The sequence below is a fragment of the Cupressus sempervirens genome, chromosome 4 (genome assembly GCF_028749045.1).
Source record: "Cupressus sempervirens isolate cs-2001-9-10 chromosome 4, ASM2874904v1, whole genome shotgun sequence".
In the NCBI taxonomy this organism is placed as follows: domain Eukaryota; kingdom Viridiplantae; phylum Streptophyta; class Pinopsida; order Cupressales; family Cupressaceae; genus Cupressus; species Cupressus sempervirens.
The window spans coordinates 789,210,952-789,229,049 of NC_143121.1; the positions used below are offsets into that span (position 1 = coordinate 789,210,952).

At 33.6% G+C, this 18,098-nt stretch overlaps 1 protein-coding gene across 1 annotated transcript in view; it reads right to left on the reverse strand.

Annotated features, from left to right (window-relative positions):
- Positions 1–6,917: 6,917 nt before the first annotated feature.
- The window catches only part of REF6 (relative of early flowering 6), a 57,896-nt gene continuing 46,715 nt past the window's right edge, over positions 6,918–18,098 (reverse strand). Inside the window, exons 7-8 of the mRNA XM_089826898.1 lie at positions 7,995–9,326; positions 6,918–7,886 (exon numbers count right to left, since the gene is read on the reverse strand). Coding sequence (XP_089683024.1) covers positions 7,372–7,886; positions 7,995–9,326 — 1,847 coding nt within the window. The 3' untranslated portion in view covers positions 6,918–7,371. The remainder of the gene's footprint in view (positions 7,887–7,994; positions 9,327–18,098) is intronic.

The window sequence follows — 18,098 nt, forward strand, 5'->3', positions numbered from 1 at the left end:
ATTTCACCTTGCCAAACTAAATGTAGTCTCAAGAACTAATGTTTACATTTAAGGTTTAGAACCCCTGTTTCTGAAGAATCATGTCATGATATAGAAGTTAATTTTTATGTCAAACACTGTATAATGCTATGACTTGAGCTGAATAGTCACCTTACACGTTTTCCTTCTGTAATTATCTTCTTAACTTCATGTGCCATTAGGAAAATGCAGAACTTCAACAACTCATTGACCTTTTAGTATTTTAGGAATAGGCTCTCTAAACATGAATTTGTAAAGGACACCATTGTCATGTTTCAAATACATAGAAAAGTGGATGGGGATGAATCATGTTTTAAATACATAGAAAAGTTGATGGAGGTGAATGCCCACACAAAAATATAGTAAACTTGTATCAGTCACATTAAATAGGTTGATTATTCACCATTTCTAATAGGTAAGAATAGAGTCAGCAAAATCACAAAGGTGAGGAATATAACACACACTTTGGTAGGTAGTTGAAAGACATCAATATTGGTTGAACAGTCAAACCCTGGAAATGTTGCTTAGAGTGAGGCTAGCCTCTAGCTTAGTAGCAATAGCAATTCTAATGCTGATTCTGCTAATCACCTTAGAAAAAGCACACATTTGTGGAGGTCTTGCCGAGGCTATCTACAAGAGTGTAACTTTAAAGTTGATTAAACTGGCCTTTAAGAAGAGACGTGACTTAATACGTATTATTATAATTTACAATGGAGGGTGTTTTCTAGAATGAATTAGTTTTCTAAAATTCAAGAGCCTTTAAATGATCAGGTATTTTGGGTGGGGAGTCGATGTAGAAAGGCAGCCATTATGTTTTGGACAATGGAAAGGAGTAAATTGACACATTTTTTGATGAAGTGTCTAGCATGGATCATTTTTAAAATGCACCTAGGCTAGTTTTTTGCTGACTTCATGCTTGGCAAATAGTATAAAAATAAGCGATCAATTGTCTTTGACCTTCTACTAGAGAATCTTTTCCAACATAGGTTCATAGAATATTGTTGTAATGATTTTGTTGGACATTACTAGCTTTAGCTAAGGTTTGTAGAAAAGTTGACATTGGGTTAATTTTTTAGTAACCAAAGCTTCTGTTGACTCGTTTTCTTAATTATTATGATATTACAGTTTTGGAAGAATTTAAGCTGATTGCGTGTTGAGCTATGCATTGACCACAAATATCCCTTTTGAGTACAATGTCTTATGCATCATTCAATAGAATTTGTTAAAGCTTTAGCTTTAGGTTTAGACTTTTAGTTACTTGAGAGCCTTTGCTAACCTAAATTGTAGCCATAAAAGTTTGGCCCAATTCTAAACAGCATATAAATACATGGGTTATAGTGAATACATGGTCCTTGATTTTTTAACCTGTTAACCATTTCAAAGTATTGACCTCACTAATAGAGTTCACTTTTGAAGGCCATTCTGGATATCCTTCTACAAACTAGCCAGACTATTGCTATTTATTTGTCTATTTAACAGAGCCATCAAAAGCCCAATATCTTGTAAGGATGTTCTAAACACAAGATATTGTTATGTATTTAGCTTTAATGATCTATCTCCATGGACAAGTAGGATCTCATCTGGAGTTAAAGAAACCATGTCAACTTCATGGCTAAAATTTGATTGAAGGACTTGATGTTTCTGAAATTCATCTTGCCCTTCCAAGTGCCCACCTCTTGCCCCAAACCCACTCCCATAGGTTTAGCTTTCAAAATATTAGCCTTTAAGATCAAAGAATATTTCAACTTGTTCTTGATATTGTGTGATAGGATGTTTTATTAAATGCTAGAACACTCTATTTAAGCTTTTACGGGGATGGAAAACATATCCATTAGATAAATGGGCATTGTTTCAAGTTTCAGTTCAATTGGTGAAGTTTAAATTTAATTATATTTGTTAACTCCCCCGCAAGAGAGCACAATACAGGCTTGAGAACCAAGGGAAGCTTTGGCAGTTTGTTAGAAAGTTTTTTTGAAAGTTGAAACCCTAGGATTCTAAGGATGTCCCTTATCATAAGTCACTAATATTGAAGAAATAGACAATGGATTTGTCTGAGCTGATATATTATACCAATGCCCATTTGCAGGCACGTAAGTTCATCATTTATAGGTTGGGAGTTGGAAAAATTATAGGTAGAACTAGTGCGGATACATTAATATAGCTTTCAGCCTTTGGACCCCTCAAACAGCCTGATGAGATTTGGAGACTATCCCAATGAAATGTTCATAATGCATGAAGTAGTGCTACTAGATGAGAACTTGTTGAATTGGTGCTATCCATAACACTTTCCCTTTGTCGAGGGCTCGTGATGATAGTCAAATGCTATCACTTCAGTTAAGTATGATAAAACCACATCTTAATAGTCTAGACCATAGTTGAGACACTGGGCAAAAACTTGTTGAGTTTTTAGAAACTCAATCAGTTCTTTTGAATGGTATCTTCGCAAATAACTCGTAGACTTCAATTACCAAGTTTTTGGCAAAAACTTAGATGCAAAAGAAATAATATCCTGGATGCAAAAAAGCTCGTCCTGATTTCATTTTCACTGTTTTCTTTTGCTCTTCTAGTAAAAAAAAAACCCTTCCAACCTTCTACAAGACCTAGGAAGATGAAGATGTAAAATATTTTCATGTAGTATTTTAGTTTTATAAAAGTAATTTGCTATTTTAAATTTGTTTCAGATGATCAAGCTATTGGCCATCAACATGCCACATGAGGATTTCATTTGTGCTCAATTTGCATTGAAATCAATCAAATATAATTAGACTCATCTTGTTTCTTTGATGTACTCATTTATTGAATTTTTAAGTTACTGAGTTTTTGGCGAGTGCGAGTTTTTCAACTATGATCTAAACCCACTTATATTATTTCTATGTGTGTGCAAAGTATAGGAAAGCAACTTAGCTTGTTTCTATATATTTGAGATTTTACAGACATGGTTTGCAAGTACTAAGAAATTAATAATGGTTTCTCTGGCGATATTTTGAAATGCCTGACATGTTATTCATACAGTTCTCTATATAATATATTGAAAATTCATTTTTCAATTTTCATTGCTTCTACTATGACCCTGTTATCAAGAAATCTACTATAACACGAAACTAGCCAGTGTTATTTTGAGCTTCCTTTACTTGTAGGGTGACTTTGACGAATCCATTATAGACGAAAATCAACCAATGCTATTATGATATGGCCATCTCTATCAGAGGATGTGAAATATTTTTTCAAGTTGTATGCTATGCTTAAAAATTGCTCCAATTAACATACCGAACTTGAATTTCAGCTTTTGATTATCTTTAAAGAGATTTTCTCATTTTTTAGTTTCCTATAGTACATTTTGCAGCTACTTGACTTATTTTCTTTAAGGTCTCTATATGACCCTAGCATCCTTGACTCTGTTATGTAATACAATGAAGAGTAATCTTATATTTGGCAAAAGAGGATGGTAACCATACATAAAATTGATATCATTTCAAACTTTGAAAATTGGTAAGATGCTATCAAGAGTTATTCCTTTCAGAAAACTGGAAAGAAAGACCATTCATGCATCATTTTTTGATATCAACAAACTCGTGGAAAATGTTGGTGTCACTCCAATTGATGTTGAAATCACATTATAGATTTAGGAGGACAGGATTGATAGGATTGATGGGAACTACTTCATTAAATGGTTATGCAGTACAATGGGTGAGTATAAACAAATGTCTTATTCAAATCGGTCACATAAAGATGTGTTGTACAAAGAAGAGAGTTTATTAGCTGGTAGAAATTCACTTGATAAAAACTTATATTTATACTGCTTTCAATTGATAAACAACATGCTGAATCTGTGGTTATTCATAAACTCAATCAATATTATCGACCAATTCAGTCCTACAGTTGGAAGTATTTTTTTTGTAGCTGTCCTATACCAACCTATAGAGTCCATACCTAGGTTACTAATTCAATTTTATGACCAACTTCATCAAGTGTCAATGACTCGATGCCACAAATAAAAACTTAGGGAAGGCAATATTATTTTTTTTACTTAAAGCAAAGCCTACCAGTACAAAGCACTTCGATGAAAAATTCATGGGTTAGTAAAAACATCATTACCTAGATATTTTATTTTTAGACATATCAATGTGTGGACTAGAATTAAGAATCCTCTAGTTATCCTTTTTGTCAATAATGTTCAATTTCTATATGTAAATTGCTTTAAGCCCTTATAGATCAGTGAATATGTGATAGTTAATTACAATATTTTATCATTCAAGCCCTAGTAAGCATGCGAGTTATTTTATTTGATGCATGCACTTCGCGCACCTAGAAGTTAATGTCCCCTAGTTGGGTTTGGAACAATGGGACGATTACTTGAGTTCTCTCTTTACCTAAGCCTAATTATCATTATGCATAATATTCTTTACAAGAATATCATAAATCCCTGATCATTCCTCAAACTCTGGTTCATGTTGCATGTGCAATCTCCTTGTGCAACTGTATTTGCTTACTGATTGTTATTAATCTGTGATGTATCTTGGCATAATAGAAATTGTGTTTTGCTTGATTTAATCCATTTTTTATTGATGTCCCCACAAATGGATCTCCCTCTTATTTAAATCATCATTATGGAAGAGCCTCATCCTTTCACATCCTTAATACTAATCACACATGTTCATTAGTGCTTTCTTATGATGCATAATTACTAATCATTCCTTCCTTGCCCTCTTTGATCTTCCTCACAGGATATATGCTAATTCATTTTCCAAACAAATGTGTTTCCCTTACTATTGAGTTGCTATTGAGTTTGTGTCAATAGATTAGGATGTATGGTTCATCATCTTCCTTATGACCTTCAAATGATGATCTTATGTTGTGTGCTCCGCACTGGATAAGTCTCTAACAGATTTGCCTTTGTAAGTGGTAGCAACTTAGCACAGATTGATCTTAATCAGATGTACACATCAATTACTTTCTTATCTGTAATGGTTTGATATTATATTTATTTGAATCACTCTTTGTAATAATCTGCTTCTAGTCATATGAAAGAGAAAAGTTCTGATCCGTGTTTGGTGCCACTGGTATGCTATATTTTCAGTAATTGCTCCTATTCTTACTCCACACAAATTTGCTGTGTTGATTGCAAAATTTATACTAATATCCTTGTCCACACAATGCATGGAAGAAATGATGAAACGATCATCGCACAGTTTGACTTGGTTCACTGATTCACTGAATTTCCTGGACTACTGCTCTGACCTCTCCCCTTATATGCCCCCCACTACTCGTGTTGTTTCCCAATGTATATGTGACCCCAAAGATAGTGTCTCTTAGATGGGTTGTGACTTTTAGTCACATTATTATAATATGTTTATTATTATAACTTTGTTCATATATTACACCATATGAATAATATATTAGCAATATATTATTTAATTATTATCATACTGATAATCTTGTATTTGTTTATTTCAAATAAATATACAAATCATAATATTGATTTAATACGATATATATTATACTTTATCAATTAATATATTATATTCTTAAATTATATCATAATTTATTATTTATTCTTTTATTATTGAATTTTTCTTGAAGTGGGGATATTACATAGAACTCCTAACCCGTACATCAAAATTAACCAATTTTTTTGGTGAACCTTCATAGGTGACTGAAGAGCTTAAAGCTAACCTTCCAATTTTTCAGCATTTATGGAGCTCTTTGTAGAACTCATAGAGTGCAAGGTGGTCCAAAAGTGTCATTTTAAATGTTCACCTAAAACCTGTTATGTTCACCCTCCAATAGCCGCTTGCCAAAAAAATAGTACGTTTTGCACAAATGGACCAATCAGCAACCAAGAAAGCTAAAAAACGATCAACGATAGATACGTGTGATTGGCTATTAATGCATGTGCTATCATTTTTGGAGACTTTTTAAAAGCAATAGTTAGGGGGGATCTATAACAGATATCATAACAGTCATTGGACCCTCTGGCGGCTACTAGGTCTCTTCCTCTAATTGCCTTTTGCCATTCTTTTCTAATGCTTGGGTTTTGGAAAAAAATGTCCTTTGTCAAATTTGTAGACAAGAGAGAGCTTATGTGACTTGTTTTTTTAGGAATGATATAGGTATTTGGTTTCTCAAAGAGAATTTTATCAAACACCATTTGAGAAAAAAAAAAAAAAAAGAGGAGTTTGCCTGGCCTCATGAGTTCTTCCAAAATTCTCCTTGACATTTTTTAAAATGCCTTGTGGTAAAGAGAATTTTATCAGACACCATTTGAGAAAAAGAGGAGTTTGCCCGGCCTCATGGGTTTTTCCAAAATTTTCCTTGACATTTTTCAAAATGCCTTGTGGTACAAGCATTTGTTGTGTATAGAGCATCTAGCTTATATAATTTAAAAGGACAATTAGTCATGAAACGTGACTTTGTTGCAACATTGGTAAATGTATTAGTAAAGCTTCAATGGTTAATTTATAAGCATGCACGAACAAAACTGTGTATATTGATCAATGCTGCCAATTAATCAGACATAACTCAGATCTAAACATTGGTAAATGCATTAGTAAAGCTTCAATTACTAATTAATATGCTTAACTACATTATAAGTAATTTGAAGCATATATGGACATGGCATTTATATAATTAGTTATGGAATTAGAATTGCTTGCAATCTAACTGATTTTGCTCTTATGGTGGCATCATGTAAACTGAATTCAAATTTTCAACTTACACCCCAATTGATCCATCCATTTCATATACCAATTGACGAAAAGCTTAATCTTGCTCTCCTTGATAATAACACATCACATAGACAAACTTAGGAAAAGACTAATATTGCTCTTCTTGATAGTTATAACTTCCCTATTAAAAAAATTCACTATAAATAGTAGACAACAATCTTAATTAAATTAGAATTACAAAAAAATCACATTTCTTCATCAAATTGATTAAATTTTAATTGCATGTTTCAATTAGATAGAGCTGAGTTGCAATTTGAAAGTTAATAATAATTGATAGACGTTTTCAAATCTGCTCAATAGAGAAGTTTTCTAAAGTAACCAGGGGCTGTGGGTAATTAAATACTCTCTAAGTCCAAATGTGTGAAGACTTAAAGCCATCTCCATTCTTGTGCTCACCAACCACAATGAAAATTCTGCAGTTGAAAACACCAGTCACTAGCTGCTTCACGATGTACTCCAATAATTACCAAATTGCCAGGAGCGGCCAGAAAACTGCCAATGTTGTCCTTGCAATGGTGGAAAGTTACATTAAATTTTTTAAATGGATTTACATGAATGTTACAATCATCAAGTTAAAAAAATCAGAAATGCCAAGAAGCAAAGAATGCTCGTAAGATATTGGTGGGGTCTATTTTTTTGGTAAATGGCCAGTTTTTCGTTTGTGCCGACTGAAATCTGATACAAATCGAAATGTTTGACCACATCCAGCTGTTGTACAGACATAAGGGCGTTCTCCAGTGTGGACACGAATATGCTCTGTTCTTGCCCATGCCCACTTGAATGTCATTTCACAACCTTCCCAAGGACAACTAAGAGGCCTGTCATCCAAATGAACACGGCGATGTTGTACAAGGTATTTGTGCGAGAAAAAATGTTTTCCACATCCTTTAAAAGTGCATATATTACGCTTGTGCAAATTCAAATCATGCTTTGATGAGAATTTCATGGTACAGCCCTCAGTATCACAGCAATATATATTTTTATCATCACCACTCTTAGATGGTATGGATTTCGCTACTTTCTTTTTTCCCTTTGATATTGTTTTAGAGGAGGCAGATTGCTGTAATGCTTTCTCTGCAACCTCCTCCTTCAGTTTTGATGACCTTGGCCTTAGCCTTGTACATGGCCCCCCTTCATGCTCACCTGCAATAGATAAACAATGACATCAGTAATGGAATCTCAGGAAGTAGGACACCAAGAAATTACTCTGATTCAAACATGTGAATAATTATTATTTTTTTTCAATTATACCTGTTCTGCTTGATCGGGAATGTGAAAGAGTGTGTGAGTTTCTGATATGAATATTCTCTGAACATTGGGCTTGAGAACCTTGATTGGGAACCTCAACCACATTTTCAATAACTGTTTGTCTGTTTGTTTTGTTTTGAATAGAGTCTTCTCCAAAAATCCCTCCTGTGCACTGAATTTTTCTTTCTAGCTCAGACGTGTCTTCTTTATAATAAGTATGGTTATCCTTGTTTAACTCAGACTGAGTAGAACAAGCAACAGCCTCAGTTTTTATGATGGAATCTTCTTGAAACTCCTTTGGCTGGTTGGATAGTGGAGTACCCTGATCCACACTTTCTGTTTTGTTTTCTGATAGTTGAGCCATAATATTACCTATTTGCCTTTCTAAGCTCACTTTTCCTTTTACGCCTGGTCTTGTAGAGATTGTTGCATTGTGTCTGTTTTTTTTGTAAGTCATTAAAGGCTGTTCCCTGGGAGTACTCTCATACACACTTACTGTTTTGTTTTCTGATAATTGAGCCATAATATTGACTATTTGCCTTTCTAAGCTCATTTTTCCTTTTACACCTGATCTTGTAGAGATTGCTGCTTTGTGTTTGTTCTTTCTGTAAGTCATTAATGGCCGTTCTCTGGGAGCAGATTTTATGATCTTGTCTGATGTAATGGTCATTCTCGGTTTTAATAAAAGCTTGCTATCTGGATCCTGTATTGTTTCTTTCTGAAAGTGGGAGCCATCTTGAAGTTCTACCATGTTGTAATCTGAAGTAATAATATTTTTTGGCTTTAATATGGGTTTACAGTCTGCATCATGGACCATGCATTCCTGAAGATGCTCTTGCTCTTGACTGGATCCAATTTTTATTGGCTTTGGTGCAAAAAAAGCAGATGGTTGAACTTCAGGGTCTCTCAAATATGGATGAACCTGATTCACCATCCATACTCTTCCACACCATTTTCCTGCAACAGTTATCTTTTTATGCTTGCTTTTCCTCCCTTGTTTGTTCATATCACAATTCCATGATGATGCATATGCACCATCATCGGAGTAGTTATTTAAATAACTATTAATGAACAATGCTTCTAAAATTGGATTATAAGGCATCTGCTTGCTATATAGGGGTGACTTGCTAAGTTTGACACTATAACGCAAACTCACACCCAAGTGGACAGTCCAGTCATTACTCCCTATTTCTGTGTCCTCATCGTCATCAATAGCTGAATGAATTACTTCTAGGTCTTCTGAAGCCACTTTCTTAAATTGAATGTCCTTCCAAGAGTAGTTGTTACCCAATTCAGCTGCAAGCAATCTTGCCTGCTGTTCCATTTTTGGATAACCTGAACCAATTATTGCAGTGCATTTGCAATTGTTAGTCTAAAAAAATCAAAATAGATTCAGCATCAAAATATTATATGAAAAAGTAAATCTGATTAGCATTGGCAGTTAAAGTTATGTCAGCATATCATATAAATAAATAAATACAGAAAAAAGAAAAGGAACTTGTCCGAAGAAGGCATTCATTAAAATAATTCAAGCAAAAAGAATAACATTTAGCTCATAAATAGAAAAATATATGTGATATACATGTGAATTAACATGACAGTAAAGCCACCAATAGTAGTCATGATTAATGCTGACAAAATGCCTGTCTTAAGCAGCTTAAGCATGCCGATGTACAGTACATATCTTTCAGTCTAACAGAAATTATTTCACATGAAAGATGTTTAGGCTTCTTCGGCCACTGTAGTAAGTATAAGAGAGCTTGAGCACAGGAGAGAACTAGGTCAGTTCTCATCCCATGTTAATAATTTAATATAAATCTGAGTCCCTGAAACATAGGGACAGAGTTTATTTTTCTGTAAGCTTAAGAGAGGGTTGTGAATATTATGTTAACAAGGATAAAATATTTTTCCGTAGTCAAATATAGCTCAAATGGGCATCAAGGCCAATTGATAGAAATGCTTAGCTCCTTTTTGTAAGCTTATTAGGTCTTTATGAGCGATACAATACTTAGCTACCTTCTGTAAGCTGGAGTGAGTGTTGCAAGTATTATGGTAATAAAGATAAAAGAAAATCTGAAAAATGTAAACCAACCAATACGAATACTTGGCTCTTACAAATTACAGCTAGAAGCCAAACAATGGAAGAGCCAACAAATGACTCCTAGAATTCAAACGATTGAAGACTAAGACTGACCACTTAGAATTCTATCTGAGATGTCACTCGGGGTTTGAGCTTACATCTCCAAAATGAGAACCTAATGCTATAAATATTTGGACAAGCATGAACATTGTTTTAGGATCAAATGACTTAACCTTAATTTAATGCACAAGTTGCAAGAAACTTGTATTTTTAGCAACTGTGTTTACAGAAGCTATTATACATCTTTGATCATTGAAAACAAATGAAAGCGGTCAATTTTAAGGAGACTTTGTAGGCAACAAATGAAACAAAGAGAACACAAGTGAAGGATTGTAGCCAAATATATAATAGTTGAAAAATTCACATACTTTTCCAAGAAGAGATTTGGAGGAAGATTGGTTGGAAAGTAAAGAATAAAATTTGATTGGAAAACATCAAATAAGTATTAATTAAAGTCTTGCTCAATACCGCAACCTTAATGGAAATCAAGTGAAAAAGGTCTCAAATCTTAAGTTACGCAAAAAAATTCTAACAGGAAAAAGAATTTATTCAAATTTCAAAAGTTGGGTAGACCTAAATTCTAATGAATGAATACAACATGTGCAGCTAAACAAGTTGATGAAGCCTTTTTTGAGATTTAGGAATTAAGTTTAGTAGCCTGATTCCTCCCACACAGGCCGGATCTGGATTCGGATAATACACAAAAAGCCAATTTAATTTCTTGTGAATGTCTAGCCTCCGTATAAACCTGATCTATTAACCTTGCATTTTGCCAATCCAAATGGAAAGTTCTACATTCATGCTTTTCTGATGTCATCATTTCTTCATCCCCTTGTGTACTTTCCTTGGCTATCTAAGCTATTTCAAAGCCTTATTGAACCAATTCAAATGGATTTGCCCAAAAGATCCAATTTCACTATCTTTTCTCACTTCTCATCCTTACTAACTGTTGAAGTTCTGTAGCTTCAGTCGGATGATTTCTAGTGTAGATGTGTGTGAATGTGTGTATAAGAGATGTATATATACTTACACATATATATTATTATTATTTATATATTTGAGAAAGATTTTTATATATATAAATGATTGTCATTATGAATGAACATGTCCCATAAAGGGACATGTTTATTCGTGTCTCATTCTTGATATAAATATAAGTGATTTCTGCATTTGAAAAACATATACCATAATGACAGTTGCATTTCAGACAATAACGAGAAAAGATTATTAATAGTTGCAGACCTGTACAATTTACAAGTCACCCACCACTGTTTGTGAAAGTAACCTATCTGCAAGAGACTGAATGCTGTGCTGAGTGGACAATGTCATTAGGAATGCGAGAAGGCAATAGTTTTCCTTTGCAAATGCTAAGTAGAGATTTACTACTCAGTCTCTGGTTAAAAATAAACAAATAAACTACTTAAAATCCCCACAAAGTTTAAACTACAATACAACCTATCATCACTCTGTAGCAGCAGTGAAACTTTTTTTGATATTTGACTTCTTAATCTCGCAAATGGCAGCTGGGGCCCGACATGCCTACTCAATGCTGCAAATTTGCATGTACAGCGTCACCATCACTCAGTTGCATTTCCTAGCTAAAGGGCTGGATAAATGTGGAGAAATTAGATATTTGTCAAGAATACATCAACCATAATAGGGCGATTTGGTCAGATGTGCTTTGTCAATCTTTGTGTTATTCAGTTGCATGATTGTATATTTGTATGTGCAATGGACATGGATTTATATAGTCTTAAAATTTCTAAGAAATAAGAGGATAGAGATCAAATTTTGAAAACTTTAGTCATCTGATAGCAGATGAAAATAGGAAGTAGATCAAAGACTTATTTACACATTGGACTAATCGTTGGACATGAAGTCGGAGTGTTAGGCAAGTAAATTTGGCATATAATAATAAAATAGACACCTTGGAACGTGGAATGAGGTACAAGGGAGGGAGTCATCAGACCCCACAAGACAAAGTGCACAAAACGTGGACCCACCAGTAAATGTGGCAAAGCAATAAAAGGAGTAACCAATAACAGAAAGATCACGTGACCTTAGATACAAGGTAATTGAAGGGGGTATTTTGTGTACCATTAAAACAAGGATAATACCCATATGCATTAACCACCCTTAGTGAATTGCATACAAGAAAACAAGGGAGCACCCTTTTAGGTATGGTGAATTAATTAGTAGTGAAATTTGACTTTACATTTACTTAATGCTTATTGAGTCTAAGAATAATTAGTGGTGTAAGTTTGTGAGTACAATATTAATCATAGCATATAATATTAGAATTGTGTCATCTAAACATGAGGATAATCACCATTCAATATTTATTATGATACCTTGATATAGAAATTGGAGAAGTTAAAGTATTGGAGGTGAGCATTAATTGTCTATTCTATTATGAATATAAGGGAATACAGAAATCTGTCATCTTATATTATTATATGTAATATAAATAAGCAAATAATATGTTGAAAATATAGATTAAAGTATGTATATAGAAGATTAAATATATGCTCAAAGTATATTTTTATCTATATTTTATTGGAATGGTCTTATATTATGCATAATTATTAGTCTCTCTCTTATTTTTATTTTCAATACATACAATAAGAGCTATTTCTCTTGATCTTTTCCTCCAAGTATTTTATTGTAGGAAAATGGTGATAGATATCAGATTCAGAGGGAATTTGACACTTCACTAGAGGCAACATTGGATTAAGAGCTCAAAGATTGATATTTAGAGAGTTTGAAAATCTATATAAGTGACTTTATAATTTTGATAGGCCTACCCTCTATGTACATCATGAGGAAGTGACGACTTCCAAATGATTATCACTTGTATTTGTAGGAGTTATTGAAAGATGATGATCTTTCAATAACTTAATCTATTATGATAGAGATCTTATGATGGTTGAAATAGATCATGATAGATTATATCTTGTATGGTGGATTAAGTTACTTAAATAGACCATGGTCATCTATTATGATGGACATCTTATGATGTCTAAGTAGATCATGATAGATGATATCTTGTATGGTGGATTAAGTTCCTTAAATAGACCATGACTTTCTATTGTGATGGACATCTTATGATGTCTAAGAAAATCACAATAGAAGATTACTTGCAGCATTATTGAGAATGCATGTGTATATATCTTATGAGTATTTTAAACAGTTGGTGAATGTAATGGGACTCAACATTTAGGAGGCCATTACTATTGATATCATGTGGTGATATCTAAATGGTGGATATCTTCTGATCAAAGAAATCCTTAATCTTGCTAACTTTATATTAAATTGAGGTAATACATGTGTTTATCCTCCCTAGCTAAGAGGGAGTGTTGAAGTTATGTAGCTTCAATTGGATGATTTCTAGTGTAGATGTGTAGTGTGTGTGTGTGTGTGTGTGTGTGTGTGTGTGTGTGTGTGTATAAGAGATGTATATATACTTATACACACATATTATTATTTATATATATATGATTGCCATTATGAATGGACATGTCGCATGAAGGGATGTGTTTATTCGTATCTCACTCTTCATATAAATATAAGTGATTTATGCATTTCAAAAACACATACCACAATGGCAATGTTATTACATTTGCAGTGATCCCAAGAATCTAACACTAACATACCGTTATCCTTTTGATGGTATCATCCCATTTGAATCACCCAATCCATGATGATGTCATGCTATACTTGTTTACATGATGAAACTTTTCATTGAGCATTATTAGCATGGTGAAGTTGGCAAGTGCAGTTTCTTATCATTTTTCCACTTATGTTCAATTCTAGGTGACTTTCTTGTGGTGTAGCTCAAATGAAAATTTTCACAAATAAGCCAAATATGCTTCCAAAGCCCACAAAATGAACTGAAATGACTAGAACTTTGCCATTAATGCATTTCAATGATCATCAACTACTAGATTTGGATTTAATGTGTTTGTTTATCATTATAAATCAAATTTGCATGGATCCAATGAAAACTCAACACTCACCGATGCCTCAGTTATTATTGGCAAATCTTTTTGTTAGCAAACACGTTTCTATCACAAATTCAATGGATTTCATGGGGGGTTTGTGCTGTAATCCACAAATTCATCAATGCTGAATTATAACAAGGGCATGAGATGTGTTTTTGACACCTATAACTTGAGTTTTTTTGTGGAAACAACAAATTCTAGGAGTGCCATGACTAGGGTTTTCTTATTCCTAATCACATACCCTCTCTCTTTTACTCCCTTATGAGGTTTTAAAAAGCACTATGTGCTCATAGTAAAATGTTCATCCCTTATTTTCTAGCAAAAACATTTGTACCTTTGCATCTTCTACCATAGTAAAACAGCTCAATCTCTCAATGTCAATAAATTTTGATATTCTCTCTTTTTAGTTATGATGTGTTATATTAAACCTTCTTATCTTAATGTTTGAATGATTTTTTTATTTATATCTATGTTTGTACATTGTGTCTAATTTATTTGCAGAGGCTAATTGTGTACCTTCACTTTCCTTCTTACTGTTTGTCAAAATCTAACCTTTGTACATGCCTCTAGGAGTTGTATAACAAAGAACTTTATAAATTCATCTAGTTAGAGAGGAAGCTACCCTAATTTGTAGATCTAGTCTCATGTGCATGGTCATGCACTTTGATATCATTCTCATTGTGTCACTAGAATGCTAAACCCATAGTTGACATGCCTCAGTAAGCTATCCCTATAATTTTTTGACAATCTCTATCTTTTTTACCTTTATATAACTAAAAGGATCATCCATCCTTATATTTTTTCATCTCAAAAGGTGAAGCGATCAACTTGAAATGAGGTTGTCATACACTTCCCTTTTGCCATTATCACACAAATATTATAATATAAACCTCACCGTTTACCTCTTACTTGAATAGGCCCCCAATTAATCTTGACAATTTAAACATTCATAGTATCCTAAAGTGTGTGACACAACTTAAGTGTTTAAAACATTACTCTATTGGTTGCATATGTCATCTACCATCACCATCATGGTTACACATTTTACGAGGCATTTCCATAATGAAAATTGCAAATAATAACTCATCACTTGATTCTTTGACACTTAGATGCACTTTTTACCCATTATTACCATTTAGAGTACAATTTTTTTAGCATCAATTCCTTGTGGATGTATGATTCAGCTCCTATTTTTACTCAATGTTTGTTTGCCATGCTTTTAAGCCATTGTTGTCCCCTTCAGTCACCAACTTTAAATTGAGTGCCATTTTGAAAAGACGAACTACATATGTTTCACATCCAGTATCACTAGTAATATTTTATCTGCCACACCCAAACATGTCACACCTTATATAAGTGTCATATACCATATGAATATAACTTTGATCCAATTTCCTCTTGATCTTATCACATTATTCTTCTATTTCAACACTTTGGCCAACTTTATTTCAGTTGCTCATGTTTTCCATAATTGTTACTTGAATCACCATTTAGCCTTGATACATTTTCCTTTGTTGAGACATTTTTATTTATTTAAAGTATCCAATTGTTGACAACTTAAATCACCTTCTTAGTCTTTCTATACTTGACAATGATCCTAAAACAAGGTTAGTGCACAAACTAGACTATAACTAATAACTTAATAAATTTATGAGCCGAATGACTTTTAAAATTGGCAATCATATCAAAGACATTGATAGTCGCTTTAAAAATATCATGCAAAGTTACCCTTTAGCTTTGGCATTGCCTTAGCCTTTGTTGAGACATCTTTTACTTTACTCGAGTATTCAATTGTTGAAAACTTAAATCAAAGTCCTAATCGTTACTTATTCAACAATGATCTTGGGAGGATAGTGAATGAACCTAGACTTGACAAATTAACAAGAGAAATAACTCTTAGCGTCAACCATAATATCAAGGATTTTAATTCCAAGGCAAAAGGGGTGAGATCTAAAATAAACTCGAAACTCAACATTATGAGAAAGGCATCTACAACTAGAAGACTCCATTGTAGATTATGATGATCATCCCAGAAAGTGTCAAGAAATTTTTTTGGTGAGGTATTCAAATCTCTTAAAAAATTCATAGCCTTGATCTTTGAGTTGCCCAAAAAACATAAGGTGCAACCTTTCTCACAGCCTCTATGTTTATGGAGCCCATGATATAGGCTTGTGACTTCTAGAAAGTAGATAGATAAAAAAATACTTTTAATGGCTTGTAGTTATTGATATCGAGGATCAATCAAACTTTAATTAAAAAGTTATCATGTAGTTTGTAATTGAGTTCTTAGTTTTGAGTTACTGATTTTTCGTGATGGCTATGAGCTAGTTTGTACTTAGTTCTCTTGTGTGTGGAAATAAGTGCATGTTTTCCCAATCAAGCTTTTCATCACAACATGTTTAAGTAACAACAATCGTCTTCATTCTACAAAGCTTGCTTTTGGGTAGGTTTAAATTTGTCATGGAATTCTTAAAAACCACTAAATAAATTCAGTGTTCCACGAGGACGTGTCTCGACCCCCCAAATGCTAGTGTCCCTAGGACTTAAGGACATCATGCTCAAGTCCCTAGATGGCTAGTTGTCGATTGTCACTTGAACCCTGACCTCCCAAGGGATGATTAGAGGGGTTTGTCTTCACTACATTTTGTACTTGTTTTGATATCATGATACTCTACTAAGTATTTTACTTCTTAGTAGTCTTATAAATGTTTTCATGACTAGCATCTTATGTACCATATCCACACACACACACACACACACCCTAGCCCCCACCAAAAGAAAACAAATTTGAGGCCCCTTTGTCCCCCCTTCCCTAACGGCAAGGTTACTATGAATAAATATAAGATATTTAGTAATTCCAATAAGTTTTTGGAGTCATTGGAAAAGATCTTTTTTGAAATTTAGAATTGATTAGAGTTCACAATTACTTATAATTTATTCCATATTTGTGTTCAGTACATTTTGATGTCTAGTTGTCCAAATAGTTAAATATAATGTCCAGAAAATTAAATGTTATTCTAAATTTAACAAGTAGCTCTCCATAACCTAACGATTTCTGTCCACAGGAAGCTTAGCTGTCTAAGTAGATATTGTATTTTGTCTCAAATAATTGCTGTTATTGTTTGACAGGAATGGTGCCTTCTCATCCCCCTTGTTTGGGAGAATGTTAATTTAAATGGATTTTTTCAGTCATTAAACATTGATTATTATTTCCATTTAAATTCAATCAAACCCCTAAAAACTGCAGAGCAGTTGCAAGACCTAATCCAGCATGCATGCCACGTTTTCAATTGATATATGTGTGCATCACTGACTACTTTGTGTTCGGTTGTTATCATGACAACACAACCAATCCCATTCCAACACATGGATACGAGAACTCTTAACTTCAACACCAAACCAGCAAACATTCTTTGGCCATAACAGCAGTTCCGCCCCTGTACATATAATACTTTCAGTCCAAAGAGCTACAAATTCCTGTGACCTAAGCATTTCTGTCTGCAGTATACATTCTTTGTTCTTAATGGCAGTTTTGTTTCAGCAAATGATTCTTCAAAACAATCCTCTTTGAGAGGAAGAAATTTTCAAAACCTATGGATTTTACCATGCGACATTCTTTGGCTAAAATGGCAATTTTGAACAAGCACAGGAAACTTCAAATCAGTCCACATAGAGATTAACAAATTTCCAGAATGATAGGATTGTTCAGTTGTCATCGTGACAACACAACAAAACTCATTCCAACACATTGATACAAGAACTCTGACTTCAATGCCAAACCAGCAAACATTAGTAGGCCAAAACAGAAGTTTTACCCCTGCACATAATACTTCCAGTCCTTTAAGGGAGCTACGAATTCCCGTAACCTAAGCCTTTCTGTCTACAGCATACATTCTTTTTTCTAAATGGCAATTTTGTTTCTGGCTTCAGCCCGTGACACTTAAAAACAATCATCTTAGAGAGGAA